At 45.3% G+C, this 17,415-nt stretch overlaps 1 protein-coding gene across 1 annotated transcript in view; it reads right to left on the reverse strand.

Moving 5' to 3' along the window:
• The window catches only part of LOC310793984 (calcium uptake protein 3, mitochondrial-like), a gene marked incomplete at both ends in the record, with an annotated part of 61,146 nt that overhangs the window by 7,348 nt on the left and 36,383 nt on the right, over window positions 1–17,415 (reverse strand). Inside the window, 5 exons of the mRNA XM_083655864.1 lie at window positions 1,979–2,136; window positions 2,528–2,636; window positions 6,584–6,755; window positions 6,925–7,019; window positions 10,508–10,522. Of these exons, the coding sequence (XP_083511990.1) occupies window positions 1,979–2,136; window positions 2,528–2,636; window positions 6,584–6,755; window positions 6,925–7,019; window positions 10,508–10,522 (549 nt within the window). The remainder of the gene's footprint in view (window positions 1–1,978; window positions 2,137–2,527; window positions 2,637–6,583; window positions 6,756–6,924; window positions 7,020–10,507; window positions 10,523–17,415) is intronic.

The following is a 17,415-nucleotide window of genomic DNA, read 5'->3' on the forward strand; positions in this document are numbered from 1 at the left end:
GGTGTATTGGAGGGAGGGGTGGGAGAGGAGCAGGTGTATTGGAGGGAGGGGTTGGAGAGGAGCAGGTGTATTGGAGGGAGGGGTGGGAGAGGAGCAGGTGTATTGGAGGGAGAGGTTGGAGAGGAGCAGGTGTATTGGAGGGAGGGGTGGGAGAGGAGCAGGTGTATTGGAGGGAGGGGTTGGAGAGGAGCAGGTGTATTGGAGGGAGAGGTGGGAGAGGAGCAGGTGTATTGGAGGGAGAGGTTGGATGGATACAGAGGAGGCAGAGACAGAGGGAGACAGAGAGACAGCATGAGAAGAGAACAGTGTTAATAAGAGAACACATTGTTAATAAGAGAACACAGTGTTAATAAGCCAGACCCAACATGCAGCGTTCAGTATTGAAGGGAAAGCAGAAGCTCAAGCAGATGCCTCCACAGCAGCAGCTTCCATATCAGTTGTATCGGTTCAAACCATCCTGATCATGTGACCTCGCATTCTGTTTCACTCTACGCAGAGCCGTGTATATACAGTAGAAGAGTCGCGACATCTCCATTCACTCCAATGGACCAGTTTTTTACTCTCAAGAGTTCCAAAAAGTAAGGTCCTGGATTAAGCAGCACTGTCGAGATGCAGCAAAATGGACAGTTTGTGTTGTACTTTGAAAGTTTTTTTTAGAATCAAATTGTCCATTATCAGCTTTATTTTAGCATTTCAAAAGTAGCGCGAGACCCCTTCCTGGCTGTTCATTGGCTAATGAGTCACGCATTTTGGTCCTCCGCTGACGCCACTCTCTCTCTAAATTGCTCTGACTCTACGTATCAGTCGACTCTTAGCCGCCCACATCGCCTTGACAGACAACTCCTTCAGCCAATCAGCATCACCAAATCCAATCCAAATCCACTCGGAAGAACGGCAAAAACATCTTTTCTGCTGAGAAACTGGGCTGGTGCATACTCTTCTTGTTCTTGTTTCATTGTTGTTATTGAGTCTATTTATGCAATAATTTATGGTTGTGTTTACTCTACTACTGTTTACGTTAGCGCCTGTTGTTTTGGGAGACGCCATTACTGTTTTGTCAGCTCCCTGATTGGCCGGTTACGTTGTCAATTCAGGAACTCAATGTGGGCAGCTGGAAGTCCAGACAGAATGTGAGGTCCAGTGATCAAGATGGTTTGACCAGGCTGTGATATACTGAACATCTCCACACACTACTGTATATCTCCAGTATACCTACACATCATTCATCATTACCTTATGACTACAAATAGAACTATGAGCCACTAGAGGGCAGTATCACACCTTGGAAAATACACAAGGGCGAAGAAAGTGATTTGGAGTTCAGTTCGACTTTGAATTTCCCAGCTGTTGCCACTTCAATGGCTTCTTCCCAACCGCCTGAAAAGACCTCTGGACTCTGGAAATATCTAATGTGCTCTTAATTACACAGATGCACAATATGACACTGTTTAGAATGTCTTCCCAACCCAGAGAACAATGGTTCTTCAACACTCCTAATTAGTTTCATGCACCTTATTCTACTCAGCATTGTCTTTGCTGAGGCAGTTTGTACATATTGTACATATTGTACATATTGGAACATATTGGGATGATTTTCCAGACTGTTCCCATTGCAATATTATATGTTTTTTTTTTGCCGTTTTTGTGACAATTGGACACAACGCAATTTTGCCTCTTTCAATCAGCTTTCAATGAGTGGCCTCATGTTGCTTTGGCATATAAAAGTGACGCTGCTCTTCTCTCTCACAGCTGGCACATACTGCATGTTTACTTCAAAGTTCAACTCCTTTTTCATGTGGTGTGTCCACTTTCTGCATCCCCCCCCCCCCCCCCCAAAGAATATTTTTCATTTCCTGTGATTTCTCAAATTCTTCTGCGATGCAATCATGGATTTCAAGGACCCGTGGGAACCCTGGAATGTATACCAGATCAGTACACACACACACACACACACACACACATGCACACAGTCCCTCACCCTGGCCCCCCTGTGCAGGCGGTCCTTCATGATGCCGATGAACTCCTTGTAGGACAGCTGGTCGTCGTGGTCCACGTCGAAGATCTTGAAGATGGTGTGGACCAGGTGCCTCGTCAGCTTCAGCCCCGTGGCCACGTACACCGCCCGCGCAAACTCATCTGGCAGGAGACAGACAGACAGACAGACAGACAGACAGACAGACAGACAGACAGACAGACACACACACACACACACACACACACACACACACACACACACACACACACACACACACACACAGTTTCAGCCCTGTGTGGTAAGAGCTGAACAGCTAGAACAATCTGGTAAGTGGTAAATTTGGAAAATGACATCATGTTCCTGTAATGCCGCCTTTAAAACCAGGAAAAGACAACACTTATGCCATATCACAATATTACCATATAAAAAATCTAAGACGATATCTAGTCTCCTACCGCGACATGGAAATCATCTTGATATATTGGCCAGCCCTAGCTACTGTAGAGCCTCCCTTCCTACCAGCACTAGCTACTGTAGAGCCTCCCTTCCTACCTTGTCCGATGGAGCGTGCGGCGAAGTTGTACATCTGCATGGCGATCGCAAAGTCCTCTAGGTTGTTGAGAAACTGGAAGAAGGACCTGAACTCGTCGAAGGTGATTCCCTGAAACGGCAGCAGAAACCACAAGTCAGCAGATCACACGGACATGACAGCTCTGCCTCAGGGCCTGAAGACCAGTCATGGGAAGGTTACTGGTGAAAATGTTGCTCTCCAGAAAAACAAAAACACAAGCTGGAAAACCAGTGCAATGAGCGTTTCAAGGCAGGCTCTTATCCAAAGTGACTTTGAAAGAAGTGCATACAACGCTTCCTGAAGTGCATCAGCTAATTAAGCAACCGATTGGAACCATTATGAAGCAAACGATTGGCATACCAACTGAAAAACAACTGGCCAAGACTCAAGAATCGTCCAACAGGAAAGGAGAGACCCCATGAAATGGCCCAATTAGGTGTGTGTGTGTGATGTTGCATTAGTAAGCGGAGCGTTCTTGCAGTAGTAGTTGCATACAGTGATAATGTTGTTTTGATAATGTAATTGTTGTTTGGACAGCGGGTGATTGTTCCTTGTAGATGTGACAATGTTTCCAGAACGGAAGTTGAAAATTGAAAAATGGAAGTCACGTGACCATTTCAGGGTACGCCCACATTTCAAGGTACCCCACAGACAGACAGAAAACCAAAGTCAATTGCTGAAAGTCAAAATAAAAGTACTGGTATCCTGTGTTAGGCTCAGTTAAATAACTAACGTTAATGTTAGTTATTATAAATGTTATATAAATATTATAAATGTAATATATAAACATTATAAATGTGGGCATACCCTGAAATGGTCGCAGACTTCCATTTTTCTATTTTCAATTTTCAATTTTGTATTTTTAACTTAGAATTTTACTTTTCAATGTTAATTTAGCATTTTTCCAATCCAAAATGAATAATGATAAAAAGGGAATGGCCAAAATGAAAAATGTTTTTCATTCTTCAATTTTGGCTTTTGACCATTTTCCAAAATAAATTATAATTTAGTACCCCGATCCATGTGGCTAATGTTAAATGGCATGTGGCTAATGTTAAATAGCATGTGGCTAATGTTAAATGGCATGTGGCTAATGTTAAATGGCATGTGGCTAATGTTAAATGGCATGTGGCTAATGTTAAATGGCATGTGGCTAATGTTAAATGACATGTAAGCAAACATTTGTGCAACACTGCCACGTGCTCTGTGTGCTAAATGAAGGTCCGACCTATATTATAAAAGAAGTCAATATGAAAAAACATCCATAAATAAGAAGTGATAGGGAAATATACTGTATGTATGCAGCATTACATGGATAAATGCAGGCGAGGATACACAAACCAATCAGAAATAAAGGCTAGCAGTCTGGCCTGTAACAGGGTGGAGGTAACAGGGTGGAGGTAACAGGGTGGAGGTAACAGGGTGGAGGTATTGTAGGCAGAGACCAACCTCCTGCTTCTTGCACAGCGTGGAAAGGAAAGGAGGGACAGACACAGAATGGTGTTTGCATAAGGACCACAGGTCAACACATTGCTCATGTCCTGCTCTCACACTGCAGTCAATGAAAGCAGTCTGCACACCTAGAAGAAAGGTTTGTGTTAGACGTCTGGAATTACCGTACTGACATTTGAATGCATCAAAACATGAACAGTTTGACATTGAGTAAGACATTCTCAACATGCTTTACTTTGAATCTTTAACAGATACGGGGGGTAAAGTCACGGCCACTTTCGGGTTGAACATGGGACGTTGGGCTGTGAATTCCTCATTCATCTCTCCATAGACATCTGTTTAAATCCACATTTAAAGAGTTTTAAGCCTGGTCATTCATCTCTCCATAGACATCTCTTAAAATCTGCATTTAAAGAGTTTTAAGCCTGGTCAATCATCTCTCCATAGACATCTCTTAAAATCCGCATTTAAAGAGTTTTAAGCCTGGTCATTCATCTCTCCATATAGACATCTGTTCAAATCCACATTTAAAGAGTTTTAAGCCTGGTCATTCATCTCTCCATAGACATCTGTTCAAATCCGCATTTAAAGAGTTTTAAGCCTGGTCATTCATCTCTCCATATACATCTCTTAAAATCCACATTTAAAGAGTTTTAAGCCTGGTCATTCATCTCTCCATATAGACATCTGTTCAAATCCCTATTTAAAGAGTTTTAAGCCTGGTCATTCATCTCTCCATAGACATCTCTTAAAATCCGCATTTAAAGAGTTTTAAGCCTGGTCATTCATCTCTCCATAGACATCTCTTAAAATCCGCATTTAAAGAGTTTTAAGCCTGGTCATTCATCTCTCCATAGACATCTGTTCAAATCCGCATTTAAAGAGTTTTAAGCCTGGTCATTCATCTCTCCATATAGACATCTGTTCAAATCCACATTTAAAGAGTTTTAAGCCTGGTCATTCATCTCTCCATAGACATCTGTTCAAATCCGCATTTAAAGAGTTTTAAGCCTGGTCATTCATCTCTCCATAGACATCTCTTAAAATCCGCATTTAAAGAGTTTTAAGCCTGGTCATTCATCTCTCCATATAGACATCTGTTCAAATCCACATTTAAAGAGTTTTAAGCCTGGTCATTCATCTCTCCATAGACATCTCTTAAAATCCGCATTTAAAGAGTTTTAAGCCTGGTCATTCATCTCTCCATATACTGTAGACATCTGTTCAAATCCGCATTTAAAGAGTTTTAAGCCTGGTCATTCATCTCTCCATAGACATCTCTTAGAATCCGCATTTAAAGAGTTTTAAGCCTGGTCGCGAGCCAATTTTTGGGCGATATGAATCGCAAGTGATCAAGTACATTTGACTCGGACCAAAACACAAAAAAAGAAAAGCGTTAAAAAAAAAGGTTTTTCCTTTTTTGTTGTGGTTGTTCTGAGTCAAATGTTCTATGGTCACTTGCAATTCATATCAGTGCAGCGCTTTGTGGCTCCAGGCTGGACGTGTTTTATACGCTCCCTCCATGAAGGCAGATCGATGCTGAAAACACTCGCTGGTTTTGTGGGGCAATAACTCTGGCTAGCAGATGAATATACGAGTATGGTATCACTTCATAAGGTGTCCACAAGAGCGCCATCTATCGCACGGTGGTGAAAAGACGGGTTGACGTCTATACGCCAATGGCGGCGAATGAGTTTAAAAACCGGTTATCATGTCATCCCTATCAGGAATGCATGTCAAGCTGTGTCCATTTCAGCAATAGCCATGGAAAACAACCTGTTGCTGTCAACAGCTTGTCACTCAGAAAGAAAGGGTCACGCTAAGCGACAAGGGGGTGTGCGTGTGCGTGTGTGTGTGTTGTGTGTGTGTGTGTGTGTGTGTGTGTGTGTGTGAGAGAGAGAGACAATAAAGTCAGTCAGTGTAGTCAGGCCGTAGTCTACTTAACAAAGAAGTGTCAGATTTAACACATTCACAGTTAAGGAGTTGGGGGTGCAGTCAAGTGTGCGTGTGCGTGCATGTGTGTGTGTGCATACGTGTGTGTGTGTGTGTGCGCTCGTGTGTGCATGTGCGTGCATGTGTGTGTGTGTGTGTGCGTGTGCATGTGCGTGCGCGTGTGTGTGTGTGTGTGTGTGTGTGAGCGTGCATGTGTGAGTGTGTGTCAGGTGTAACAGGCTCAGTGGAGCGTTGAGCTGTGGAGAGCCACAACAGCCCAGGGCAGAGACAGTGGTGGGAAGTCATGGATACTCTAGCTTGCGGGGTGGGTGCCTGGGTGGGTGGAGGGGCTGCTGCGGGGGGTGGGTGCCTGGGTGGGGGGAGGGGGTGTTGCTGCGGGGGGTGGGTGCCTGGGTGGGGGGGTTGCTGCAGTGGGTCAGAGCACCCATAGGAGAGGAGGAGTAATGAAATGAGTGAGAAGGTTTGAGCTAAAGAGGGAGTTTGTGTATATGTGTATCTTTTCTTTTGCAGGGCTGTGGCCTCTACCACCAGTGAGGGGGGAGGGTTAGGTGTGTATGTCTGTGTATCTGCGTGCATGCGCGCATGTGTGTGTGTGTGTGTGTGTGTGTGTGTGTGTGTGTGTGTGTGTGTACCTTCTCATCCGGTATGCACTGGCGGACGTTCTCCAGGTAGGCGCTGATGTTGTCCACGTTGGTGAAGCGCAGGAGGATCTTGGCGAAGTCCTCCTCGCTGATGGTGGTCATCCCCTTGGAGTAGGTCAGGAACTCGATCTCCAGCACCTCCGTCTGCATGTTATCCATGAACCTGCCCACAGTGATGACGGGAGAAGGCCGTTACATCGTACAGATTCAACAGCCCGTCCTCACAAGCAAAACGACAACATTGGTCGATTTTCCTGCGGGTGAAAAAACGGCCGATGTTTACGAATGTGGAACCTTGTGGTCGTATGAGTAAGTGCACGAGGCCACGATACCTGTAAAAGTCATCAAAGGTAAGCTCCGCCTTCCCTTTCTTTCCAAAGAAGTGGACCAGTAGAGTGGTGTCAATCATCATGTTCTCATCCGCTCGCTGTGATTGGTCAGGCGTGGAGCGACGAGGGGGGAGGATAAGAGAGAGAACCAATCAGTGACTAATGGATCAACAAATCAAGCATTATGATTGGAGGAGGAGCGGGTGGGAGGAGTCCATCATCATCAATCCAACATGGCAGCCGCAGTGCCAGGCACAGCGAGCAGGAAGCGGGTTTCTGCTGCACGTGTGCAGAACGTGCACCGGGGGGGAGCAACAGCAAACTGTCAATCGAACAGTCAACCAATCAGCTTAGACAAACAGTCAGCGGCCATCATGATATCAAAGGCACCAGTCTAGGGAGCAGTTAAATCTCTCTCAAATCATCAATTTGACCAACAGCTTAAACCAAGACGGATGTTTGAAGATTGCAGATTGCCACACTGTTTCCAAACCTGTCATTTGAGTTGACGTCTCATGAAGACTCAACAAAGAGAAAAAGCCTTGAACTGCTGTTCTGAGTGAATCTGCTTGTGTATGTCTATGTATAGGTTTGATTTTTTGTTGTGATGTTTGTGCTTTTTGTGTGTTTTCTTTTTTTTGTTATGTAAAAAAATTTAATCAATAAAAAGAAAAAAAAAAGAAAAAAGAAAACCCCTAGAAATAGAAGGGACAGAAAGGACACTTGTTGTTGTGTCCTGGAGGTGTGAGCATCCGTCTTGATTCATGCTTGTGGTGAAGACACTGATTGTTTGAATCTAGATGGTGTGGAGATCATCTCTGTCTCCTGTGCAGCCCAGACTGGTGAAGAGTGTTGCTGTATAGCAGCATGAAGTACAGACCAGTACAGACACAGAATATACAGACAGACAGACAGACAGACAGACAGACAGACAGACACGCACACACACACACACACACACACACACACACACACACACACACACACACACACACACACACACACACACACACACACACACACACACACACACACACACACACACACCATAAGAGAGAGAGAGAATTGGAAAAGAAGGCATGAGAATAGAGGTGCAAACGGACAAATTCTAGGGATGCACAATATTGAATTTTTGTTTGCCAATATCCGACATACCAATATATTCCAACTCTTGTGGTCGATACCGATATATGAGCGCATTTTGCCATTTGAGAGAAAATCAAGTGTATTCTGTGAACACATGATTCTGCCTGTCGTGACGGCCCACGATGCAGACATACAAGAAGTACAGCGCTTTTCAAAATGACACGGCATGACATGTCACATGACATGTCACATGACATGGCGTCCAGCATTTACTCCAGCATCGAACATTTGGCCATAATTAAAGCATCGTTTTATTAGCAATATATGCCGATATTGTCATATCGGCAGAAATGTTTGTTTCGGGCCAATGCGGATATTTCATTTGAAAGTTATCGGCCGATATACCCATGCTAGATATCATTGTGCATCCCTAACAAATACACAACAGTAAGCTGACAGACAGACAGACTGACAGACTGACTGACAGACAGACAAACAGACAGACTGACAGACTGACAGACTGACAGACTGACAGACAGACAGACAGACAGACACATGGAAGCCACCACATCCCATCATGCATGTCTGTGCAGATGCCACATGTGACAGAAACACAACAGAAAAGCTCTGAGGACAAACAGCGGCACAGAGCAGAGAGCCACAGCAGCAGAAATGCAGAGAATGTGAGACGATTCCACCTTTTTCCACCAGGAGGAGAATCCCTCTCTCTCTCCACTCTGTTTACACAACCCTCAAGCGTATCCCTCCCCTCTCTCTCTCTGCAGTGTGTGTGTGTGTGTGTGTGTGTGTGTGTGTGTGTGTGTGTGTGTGTGTGTGTGTGTGTGTGTGTTTACACACCCCTCTAGTTTATCCCTCCCGTCTCTCTCTCTGCAGTGTGTGTGTTTTCAGTAAGTGATCCTGGTCATTTGAAACCCATTCAGAAGGCTTTGTGCTGTTTGTTCTGTTTGCTTGGATTTTGTAATCTGTTGGTTAACACTTTCTTAATCCCACTGAGAAAAAACTTTAAGAAGAGGAGGAGGTGTGTGTGTGTGTGTGTGGGCGGGGGGGGGGGGGGCTGTCAGAAAAAGGTGTATAAGCAGTGGTGGAAGAAGTACTGAGATCTTTTACTTAAGTAAAAGTAGCAATACAACAGTTAAATATATTCCATTACTGTACAAGTAAAAGTCCTCCATTCAAAAGCTTACTTAAGGAAAATACCGAAGTGTTGGCAGCAAAATGCACTTAGAGCAGTGCCGCCCCAACCCGTGGCCCTCTGGTGGTCCACGGGTGTATTGCAAGTGAGCTGCCAAATCATTACGCTTTAAAAAAAAATTAAACCAAAAAAAACTTGCTGATGGACAGCTCGTTGAAAAGTGTAAGAGTGAAAATGCTGCAACATGTTTCAGATGCTGTGTTAGTGACCACTCACTGATGACATCACAATTGCTCGAGTGACCATCACTGATCACATCATGGGCTGCTTGAGTGACATCACTCAGTGCACAATTGCTCAACTTTGCATGACTGATGACATCAGCATAGGGGATGTGACCATAGGTGATGTGACCATCACTGATGACATCATCGAGTGCTTGAGACATGAGGACATCACAATTGCCCGTCACTGACTGATGACATCACAATTGCTCGAGTGACCATGATCACATCATGGACTGCTCAAGTGACATCACTCAGCGCACAATTGCCCAACTTCGCATCACTGATGATGGCAGCATAGGTGATGCGACCATAGGTGATGTGACCTTCACTGATGACATCATCGAGTGCTGGAGTGACATCACTGATGTCATAGACATGATGACATCACAATTGCTTGGGTGACATCACTGATAATGTCATAGACATTGTGACATCATCAGTGACATCACAATTGCTCCAGTGACATCACTGATGACATCACTTCCAGTTGAGTGACATCACTTCCGGGACAAACATTTAAACAAACAAACAGAACCCACTTACTCCCTGCTATTTTATAGTTATTTTACGAAGATGATCAAATGTTTTAAATATAGTAACTATAACTATTAGTAGAGTAACTAATATAGCTAAATGTAATGGACTGGAGTAAAAGTACAATATTTCCATCCAAAGTCTAGTGGCGTGGAAGTATAAAGTAGCATCAAATGGAAACACTCAAGTAAAGTACAAGTATATCAAATTTGTAGTACCATACTTGAGTAAATGTACTTAGTTACTTCCCACCACTGTGTATTACGGTGTACATTTGAGCAGTTCCATTAAAAGAAGCTGACTGACATGTCAAAAGCCGAACTTTCCTCTCTCCCCCCGTGCCATGCCCCACCCAGCCCCAACCCCAGCGTCCAATCCAGTGCCATGCTGAGAGGTATGCAGACATCAGATTGGCTGAAATCTCATGTCCTTCTCAGGAGGACGAGCGCTTATGCCATTTCCATCATCATCATCATCATCACCACCATCATCATCATCACCACCACGATGCCATTCGTGGTTCTACCTCAAGGTTATAATCCTACAATCCAAGGTGGGAGAAGAGGTGAGAGATGAGAAGATGAGAAAGATTTGCGAATGAATAAAAGAGTGAAAAGTAGAACGTTTCACCCTAACCCAAGTCGCCAGAGTAAAACGTTGACATTTTCTATGTCTGCAAACCAGGGATACGTACAATCTCAACGTCAATTTGAAACAAAACAGCAGTTAATTTGAACACATTGCTGTCTTTCCGACGCTAAAGCCTTTAGGCGAGTAAAACAACTTAAGGTTAGGCTTATGGTTTGGGTGAAGCTTAAATAACAAAAACGTGAAATATGACTTACGGTTGACGGGTCAACGGCTCTCCGGTGTAAAAGGCGTGTTTACCCCCTCCATCAACCTACAGTACCACAACAGCCTTACTGGCCACCGCACTATTTCAATAGCAGACTCTATAACGTTCATGTACACATAACTAGAAACGTGGCATGCGTATACGTATTTTTGGCTCAAAAGTGATCATCAACGTATCCGTGGATTGCAGAAATGTACGATGGCGATATTTTATTCTGGTGAGCAGACGGCTCTCCCAGCGATCAAAAGAGGAAGTAAAGGAAATAAATGTGATGGAGCTGCAGAGATAACGACTTCCTGCGTGTTTCTGATTCACTTGGTCGTCTAGTCGTTAGCTCTTTGAGTCTAGTCTTCATGTCATCTAGTCGTTAGCTCTTTGAGTCTAGTCTTCATGTCATCTAGTCGTTAGCTCTTTGAGTCTAGTCTTCATGTAAACACAGACAAAACTGGAGAAATTAGGGACTGACTCATCTCTTCTGCCTCTTGTCATTAAGCCTCTGATTTGGGACAAACAAGACCAAAAGACTTGTCTCTGTTTCATGCTCTGACTGTCTTTATGACACATGAGCTGGTCAGACATGTAGACAGCATCCAGGTGGCGTGTCTCTGCCCCTCTGCTCTCCTTCTGTCCACATGTCCCTCCTATTCTGCCATGTATAGTACCATCTAAACCTGCCCCACTCTGCCTTAACGAGCTGCTGACCCGGTCTGAAACTATAATCCATTAGTGTGACTTTCAACGGAGAGTTTCTAGCATTTAGTTTAGTTTCGTGTAACGAGGTCTAAATAGTGTTTCAGAGGCTCTTCCATCCTGCCAGCAAAACAATTCTGTGGTCATTTTTGGGGAACATGAAAACTTAAAAGATTGACTGAATGCTGGCATCAAATATTGGCTTATCCACAAACAAAAGAAATATCATAATTGGTATTGGCCCGTTAAAAGCCATATCAGTGTAACCGTGTTACATGTCCATGTAATGCCGTGTTACATGTCCATGTAATGCCGTGTTACAGTACATGTCCATGTAATGCCGTGTTACATGTCCATGTAATGCCGTGTTACATGTCCATGTAAAGCCGTGTTACAGTACATGTCCATGTAATGCCGTGTTACATGTCCATGTAATGCCGTGTTACATGTCCATGTAATGCCGTGTTACAGTACATGTCCATGTAATGCCGTGTTACATGTCCATGTAATGCCGTGTTACATGTCCATGTAAAGCCGTGTTACATGTCCATGTAACGCCAAACACCTCGAGTGGTCGTGACAAGCTTGTCATTCCTGGAAGCTCAGCAGCACAGGTGTGAGCTCATCGTTGCCATGACGACGTAATGGTTACCCCGCCCACGAGGCACGAGCCGACACCTGGTGTGCCTGTTTGTACAGCTACGTGTGTGTGTGTGTGTGTGTGTGTGTGTGTGCGTGTGTGTGTGTGTGTGTGTGTGTGTGTGCGTGTGTGTGTGTGTGTGTGACACAACTTTGATGGGACTTTGATGTTTAAGCAGAAGGTAAAAACAGTAATTACTGATGTAAACACTAAACTCACTCCAGTCAGTCAGACCGTCAGTCAGTCAGTCACACCTTCCACAGATAAAGACAGCAAGTATTCTTCCTCTCCCTCTCTCCCTCCTTCCCTCTCTCCCTCCCTCCCTCCCTCTCTCCCTGTTCCTCCTCCAATCACTAGCCCCTTTCACACATGCAGCCTATCCCTGAACATTCCCCGTATGGGGTCAGGGGTGAATAGGAGCAGGGGTTGATATTCAGGGAAATCGGTACGTCCAATTTCCCACCTCAAGAAGACCTAGTAACATTTCAGGGCAAAATGTGTTGTGAATGAAAGCAGAGACATTGCAGCACGTGAGAGCTCATTTCTGCTCCATTTTTGTCCGAAAATAAATAAATATATAATATAATCTAAATAAATGCGTCCATTCCAAACGATGTAAACGTCACTGCGCACATACTTCCCATGCGTCTTTCACGTTGGAATCATGTTAAGCAATACGTCCACGAGTGGGCAGTAGAGAGTCAAATGTGTGAGGGTGTGGGTACTGCTCCATTTCATCCGTGTCCGTAAGCTTTCATAAAACGTGCAAAGATGAGCACAAAATGATCTTAAAGGGTTACATCTGTCTGATGAAAGACGTGTGAACCAATCACAACTCTGCTGATGACGTATTTGAATCCACGACTAGTTTACAGTTGCCTTGCCTTGGGGGGTGATTTGATAACTTTGAGCAATTAAAGTTATTTTGTGTGCAAAGCTGCTTTTTTCAAGAATGGTTGGAACCTGGACAGATTTGCAAATAAGTCGGTGCAGAGGGTGAAAGTGTGTGAACAGTTAAGAGATGAACAGTTAGATGAACAGTTAGAGATGAACAGCTAGAGATGAACAGTTAGATGAACATTTAGAGATGCAATAGTGTACCGAAACGTAAAAAAAATTGCAGATTTAAAGAAAATATTTTTTCAATGTATTTTTTTTGTTTTGTTTTGGTCCCAGTGAAATGTTCTATCATGGCCTCTCCCAATTCTAAATATATCTGAACCGTTTGGTTTGTAGAAGTAAAAACATTTTTTATAAGCATTTTACGAAATGTCTATGGTAAAATAAATGGTGGATAAAAATCTCTGGTACAGTGCTGAAGCAGGAAGTAGGCGGTCACTTTGCCTCTCTATAGTGAATATAGCCGTATGTGTGAATAGTGAAAATCACTACTGGTGCCTGAAAGCTTATTCCAGTCATGTGTGAAAGAGGCTGTTGACTTCCTTTCTCTTTGGTGTTACCAGCAATGTCCTGGTGATCCCCTCCCTCCCTCCCTCCCTCCTCCTGTGGCTGTCAGTCAGTCCCTCCTTCCCCAGACTCAAACACACTGTAGACTGGTGACTGATCTGTTGAGTAAACACATCCTCATCCTTGAAGGAATGGGGGAAGGGGGGCCTTCCCCCATTCCTTTAGCCTAGTCCCCTTTCTACTGCTCTTGTGTCTCTCTCACCCTTTTCCCTTCCTACCCAAGGGGCATCCCCTGGGACAGAGAAATGAAGACAATGCAGAAATGCCTTAAACCTGCATTCTTTCCAATGGCCAGCAGGGGGCGACAAACCCTGGCTGCAAAAAGACGTCAGATTGTATGGAAGTCAATGGGGAAATGGTCCTATGCTCACAATAAACACTTTCCTTTCTCCCACAGATATTTCTCCCATTTTATTGACAATAGAGAGCCAAAGTGAAACGTCACTTCCTGCTTTCTCCCTGTACCAGCGCTGCGAAAAATATGAATGGCGGTGGACGGAGAATAAGTTTACTTTTTTGATCCCGTTTGAATTGTGCCACAGGGTGCCAACGCTAATTTTGTCAATTTAAAACGCAACTTTGCATGTCAAGAAAGTCGCAGTTTGTCCCCAAACTGTTGCACTAGAAGTTATAAATCAGAAAGACTACATACACTGTCGCCTAAGTGACGTCACTTTCTCTACCGGCAAAGCTGAAGACCGGCGACATGCCACGAGCTTCCACAAGCTATGTAGGTTTTATACGAAACTAACCCCTACGTTTCAGTTTGACGACAAACTGTGACTTTCTTGACATGCAAAGTTATGTATTAAATTGACAAAATTAGCGTTGGCGCCCCGTGGCACAATTCAAACGGGATCAAAAAAGTAAACTTATTCTCCGTCCACCGCCATTCATATTTTTCGCAGCGCTGGTACAGGGAGAAAGCAGGAAGTGACGTTTCACTTTGGCTCTCTATTGTACTTGGCCAAATCCCCCTGCTGTCCTAGTCATCGCTCCACCCCCTCTGCCCGATCTGGGGAGAGTTGTAGACTAGCACATGCTCCCTCCGATACATGTGCAGTCACCTGGCGCTTCTCAGGACTGATGCCCTTAATCCGGATTCCCACCCGCAGACACGGCCAAGTGTGCCTGTATGGACGTTGCCTGATCAAACCAGAGGTAACATGGGCGCTCGAACCTGCGACCCTCGTGTTGGTAGGCAGGGAATCTAGCGCTGCACTACCCGGGTGCCCTAATAAACACTTTGATAATGAGGTGAGTTCGTCACTCGTTTCAAGTCTTCTTCAATACAGCAGATCTGTGGGAAAGCCCTGGTCTCTCACTAGCTGCTTCAGCTCTGTGGGAAAGCCCTGGTCTCTCACTAGCTGCTTCAGCTCTGTGGGAAAGCCCTGGTCTCTCACTAGCTGCTTCAGCTCTGTAGGAAAGCCCTGGTCTCTCACTAGCTGCTTCAGCTCTGTAGGAAAGCCCTGGTCTCTCACTAGCTGCTTCAGCTCTGTAGGAAAGCCCTGGTCTCTCGCTAGCTGCTTCAGCTCTGTAGGAAAGCCCTGGTCTCTCGCTAGCTGCTTCAGCTCTGTGGGAAAGCCCTGGTCTCTCACTAGCTGCTTCAGCTCTGTAGGAAAGCCCTGGTCTCTCACTAGCTGCTGCAGCTCTGTAGGAAAGCCCTGGTCTCTCACTAGCTGCTTCAGCTCTGTGGGAAAGCCCTGGTCTCTCACTAGCTGCTTCAGCTCTGTAGGAAAGCCCTGGTCTCTCACTAGCTGCTTCAGCTCTGTAGGAAAGCCCTGGTCTCTCACTAGCTGCTTCAGCTCTGTAGGAAAGCCCTGGTCTCTCGCTAGCTGCTTCAGCTCTGTGGGAAAGCCCTGGTCTCTCACTAGCTGCTTCAGCTCTGTAGGAAAGCCCTGGTCTCTCACTAGCTGCTTCAGCTCTGTGGGAAAGCCCTGGTCTCTCACTAGCTGCTTCAGCTCTGTAGGAAAGCCCTGGTCTCATGCTAGCTGCTTCAGCTCTGTAGGAAAGCCCTGGTCTCTCACTAGCTGCTTCAGCTCTGTAGGAAAGCCCTGGTCTCTCACTAGCTGCTTCAGCTCTGTGGGAAAGCCCTGGTCTCTCACTAGCTGCTTCAGCTCTGTAGGAAAGCCCTGGTCTCTCACTAGCTGCTTCAGCTCTGTGGGAAAGCCCTGGTCTCTCACTAGCTGCTGCAGCTCTGTAGGAAAGCCCTGGTCTCTCACTAGCTGCTTCAGCTCTGTAGGAAAGCCCTGGTCTCTCACTAGCTGCTTCAGCTCTGTAGGAAAGCCCTGGTCTCTCACTAGCTGCTTCAGCTCTGTAGGAAACCCCTGGTCTCTCGCTAGCTGCTTCAGCTCTGTAGGAAAGCCCTGGTCTCTCACTAGCTGCTTCAGCTCTGTAGGAAACCCCTGGTCTCTCACTAGCTGCTTCAGCTCTGTAGGAAAGCCCTGGTCTCTCACTAGCTGCTTCAGCTCTGTGGGAAAGCCCTGGTCTCTCACTAGCTGCTGCAGCTCTGTAGGAAAGCCCTGGTCTCTCACTAGCTGCTTCAGCTCTGTAGAAAAGCCCTGGTCTCTCACTAGCTGCTTCAGCTCTGTAGGAAAGCCCTGGTCTCTCTCTAGCTGCTTCAGCTCTGTAGGAAAGCCCTGGTCTCTCACTAGCTGCTTCAGCTCTGTAGGAAAGCCCTGGTCTCTCACTAGCTGCTTCAGCTCTGTAGGAAAGCCCTGGTCTCTCACTAGCTGCTTCAGCTCTGTAGGAAAGCCCTGGTCTCTCGCTAGCTGCTTCAGCTCTGTAGAAAAGCCCTGGTCTCTCTCTAGCTGCTTCAGCTCTGTAGGAAAGCCCTGGTCTCTCACTAGCTGCTTCAGCTCTGTGGGAAAGGCCTGGTCTCTCGCTAGCTGCTTCTGGCTCCAAATAAACAAGATGGCGACGGTGAAAATGCCAAACTCAAGGCTTCAAAATGGGAGTCCACAAGCCAATAGAGAGCCAAAGTGAAACGTCACTTCCTGCTTCAGCACTGTACCATTTATTTTCCCATAGACATTTCGTAAAATGCTGATAAAAATAGTTTTACTTGTTCAAACCAAACGGTTCAGATATATTTAGAAACAGGAGAGACCACATAACATTTCAATCTGACCCCAAAAAAAATGCGGATTTAAAGAAAAAAAAATCTATGTTTTTTTTTAAAGTTTTGGTCCGAGTGAAATGTTCTATTGTCTCTCCCGATTCTAAATATAGCTGAACCGTTTGGTTTGACCAAGTAAAAAAAAAATTATAAGCATTTTACGAAATGTCTATGGGAAAATAAATGGCGGATGAAAATCTCTGGTACAGTGGTGAAGCAGGAAGTGACGTTCACTTTGCCTCTCTATGGGTGACATCACGGTGGCAACATCCATATTATTATACAGTCTTTCTACCCCCCGGCCCCCCTCTCTCCCATCTGATGTGTTGTGTTCTGACGTACCGCCAGATGAAAGGCTGCCCCCGGTGTAAATACAAGGTCAGTCCCATTACCCTCCACTGTCATTACCTCCACCTTAGCTTCCGCTGCCAGCGCAGCACGCAGCCTGTCATTATAGCAGCTAGCCTGCTAGCAGTGTGTTAGCTGTTATTAATCATTACCAGTACCGTGACGCTGGCTTTTCAGCATCAGTTACGCCGCCTGTGCTGCTGGGAATACGGGAATTACAAGTTGAGCGGCACATTGAACGGCCCGAGAAAACGGTCAACACCACTGTGGCGAAGTCGGAATTTTCTATGAAATGCAAGATGCGATGTTTAGCAT

This window comes from Poromitra crassiceps, assembly GCF_964638095.1.
Source record: "Poromitra crassiceps genome assembly, chromosome: 19".
Taxonomy (NCBI): domain Eukaryota; kingdom Metazoa; phylum Chordata; class Actinopteri; order Beryciformes; family Melamphaidae; genus Poromitra; species Poromitra crassiceps.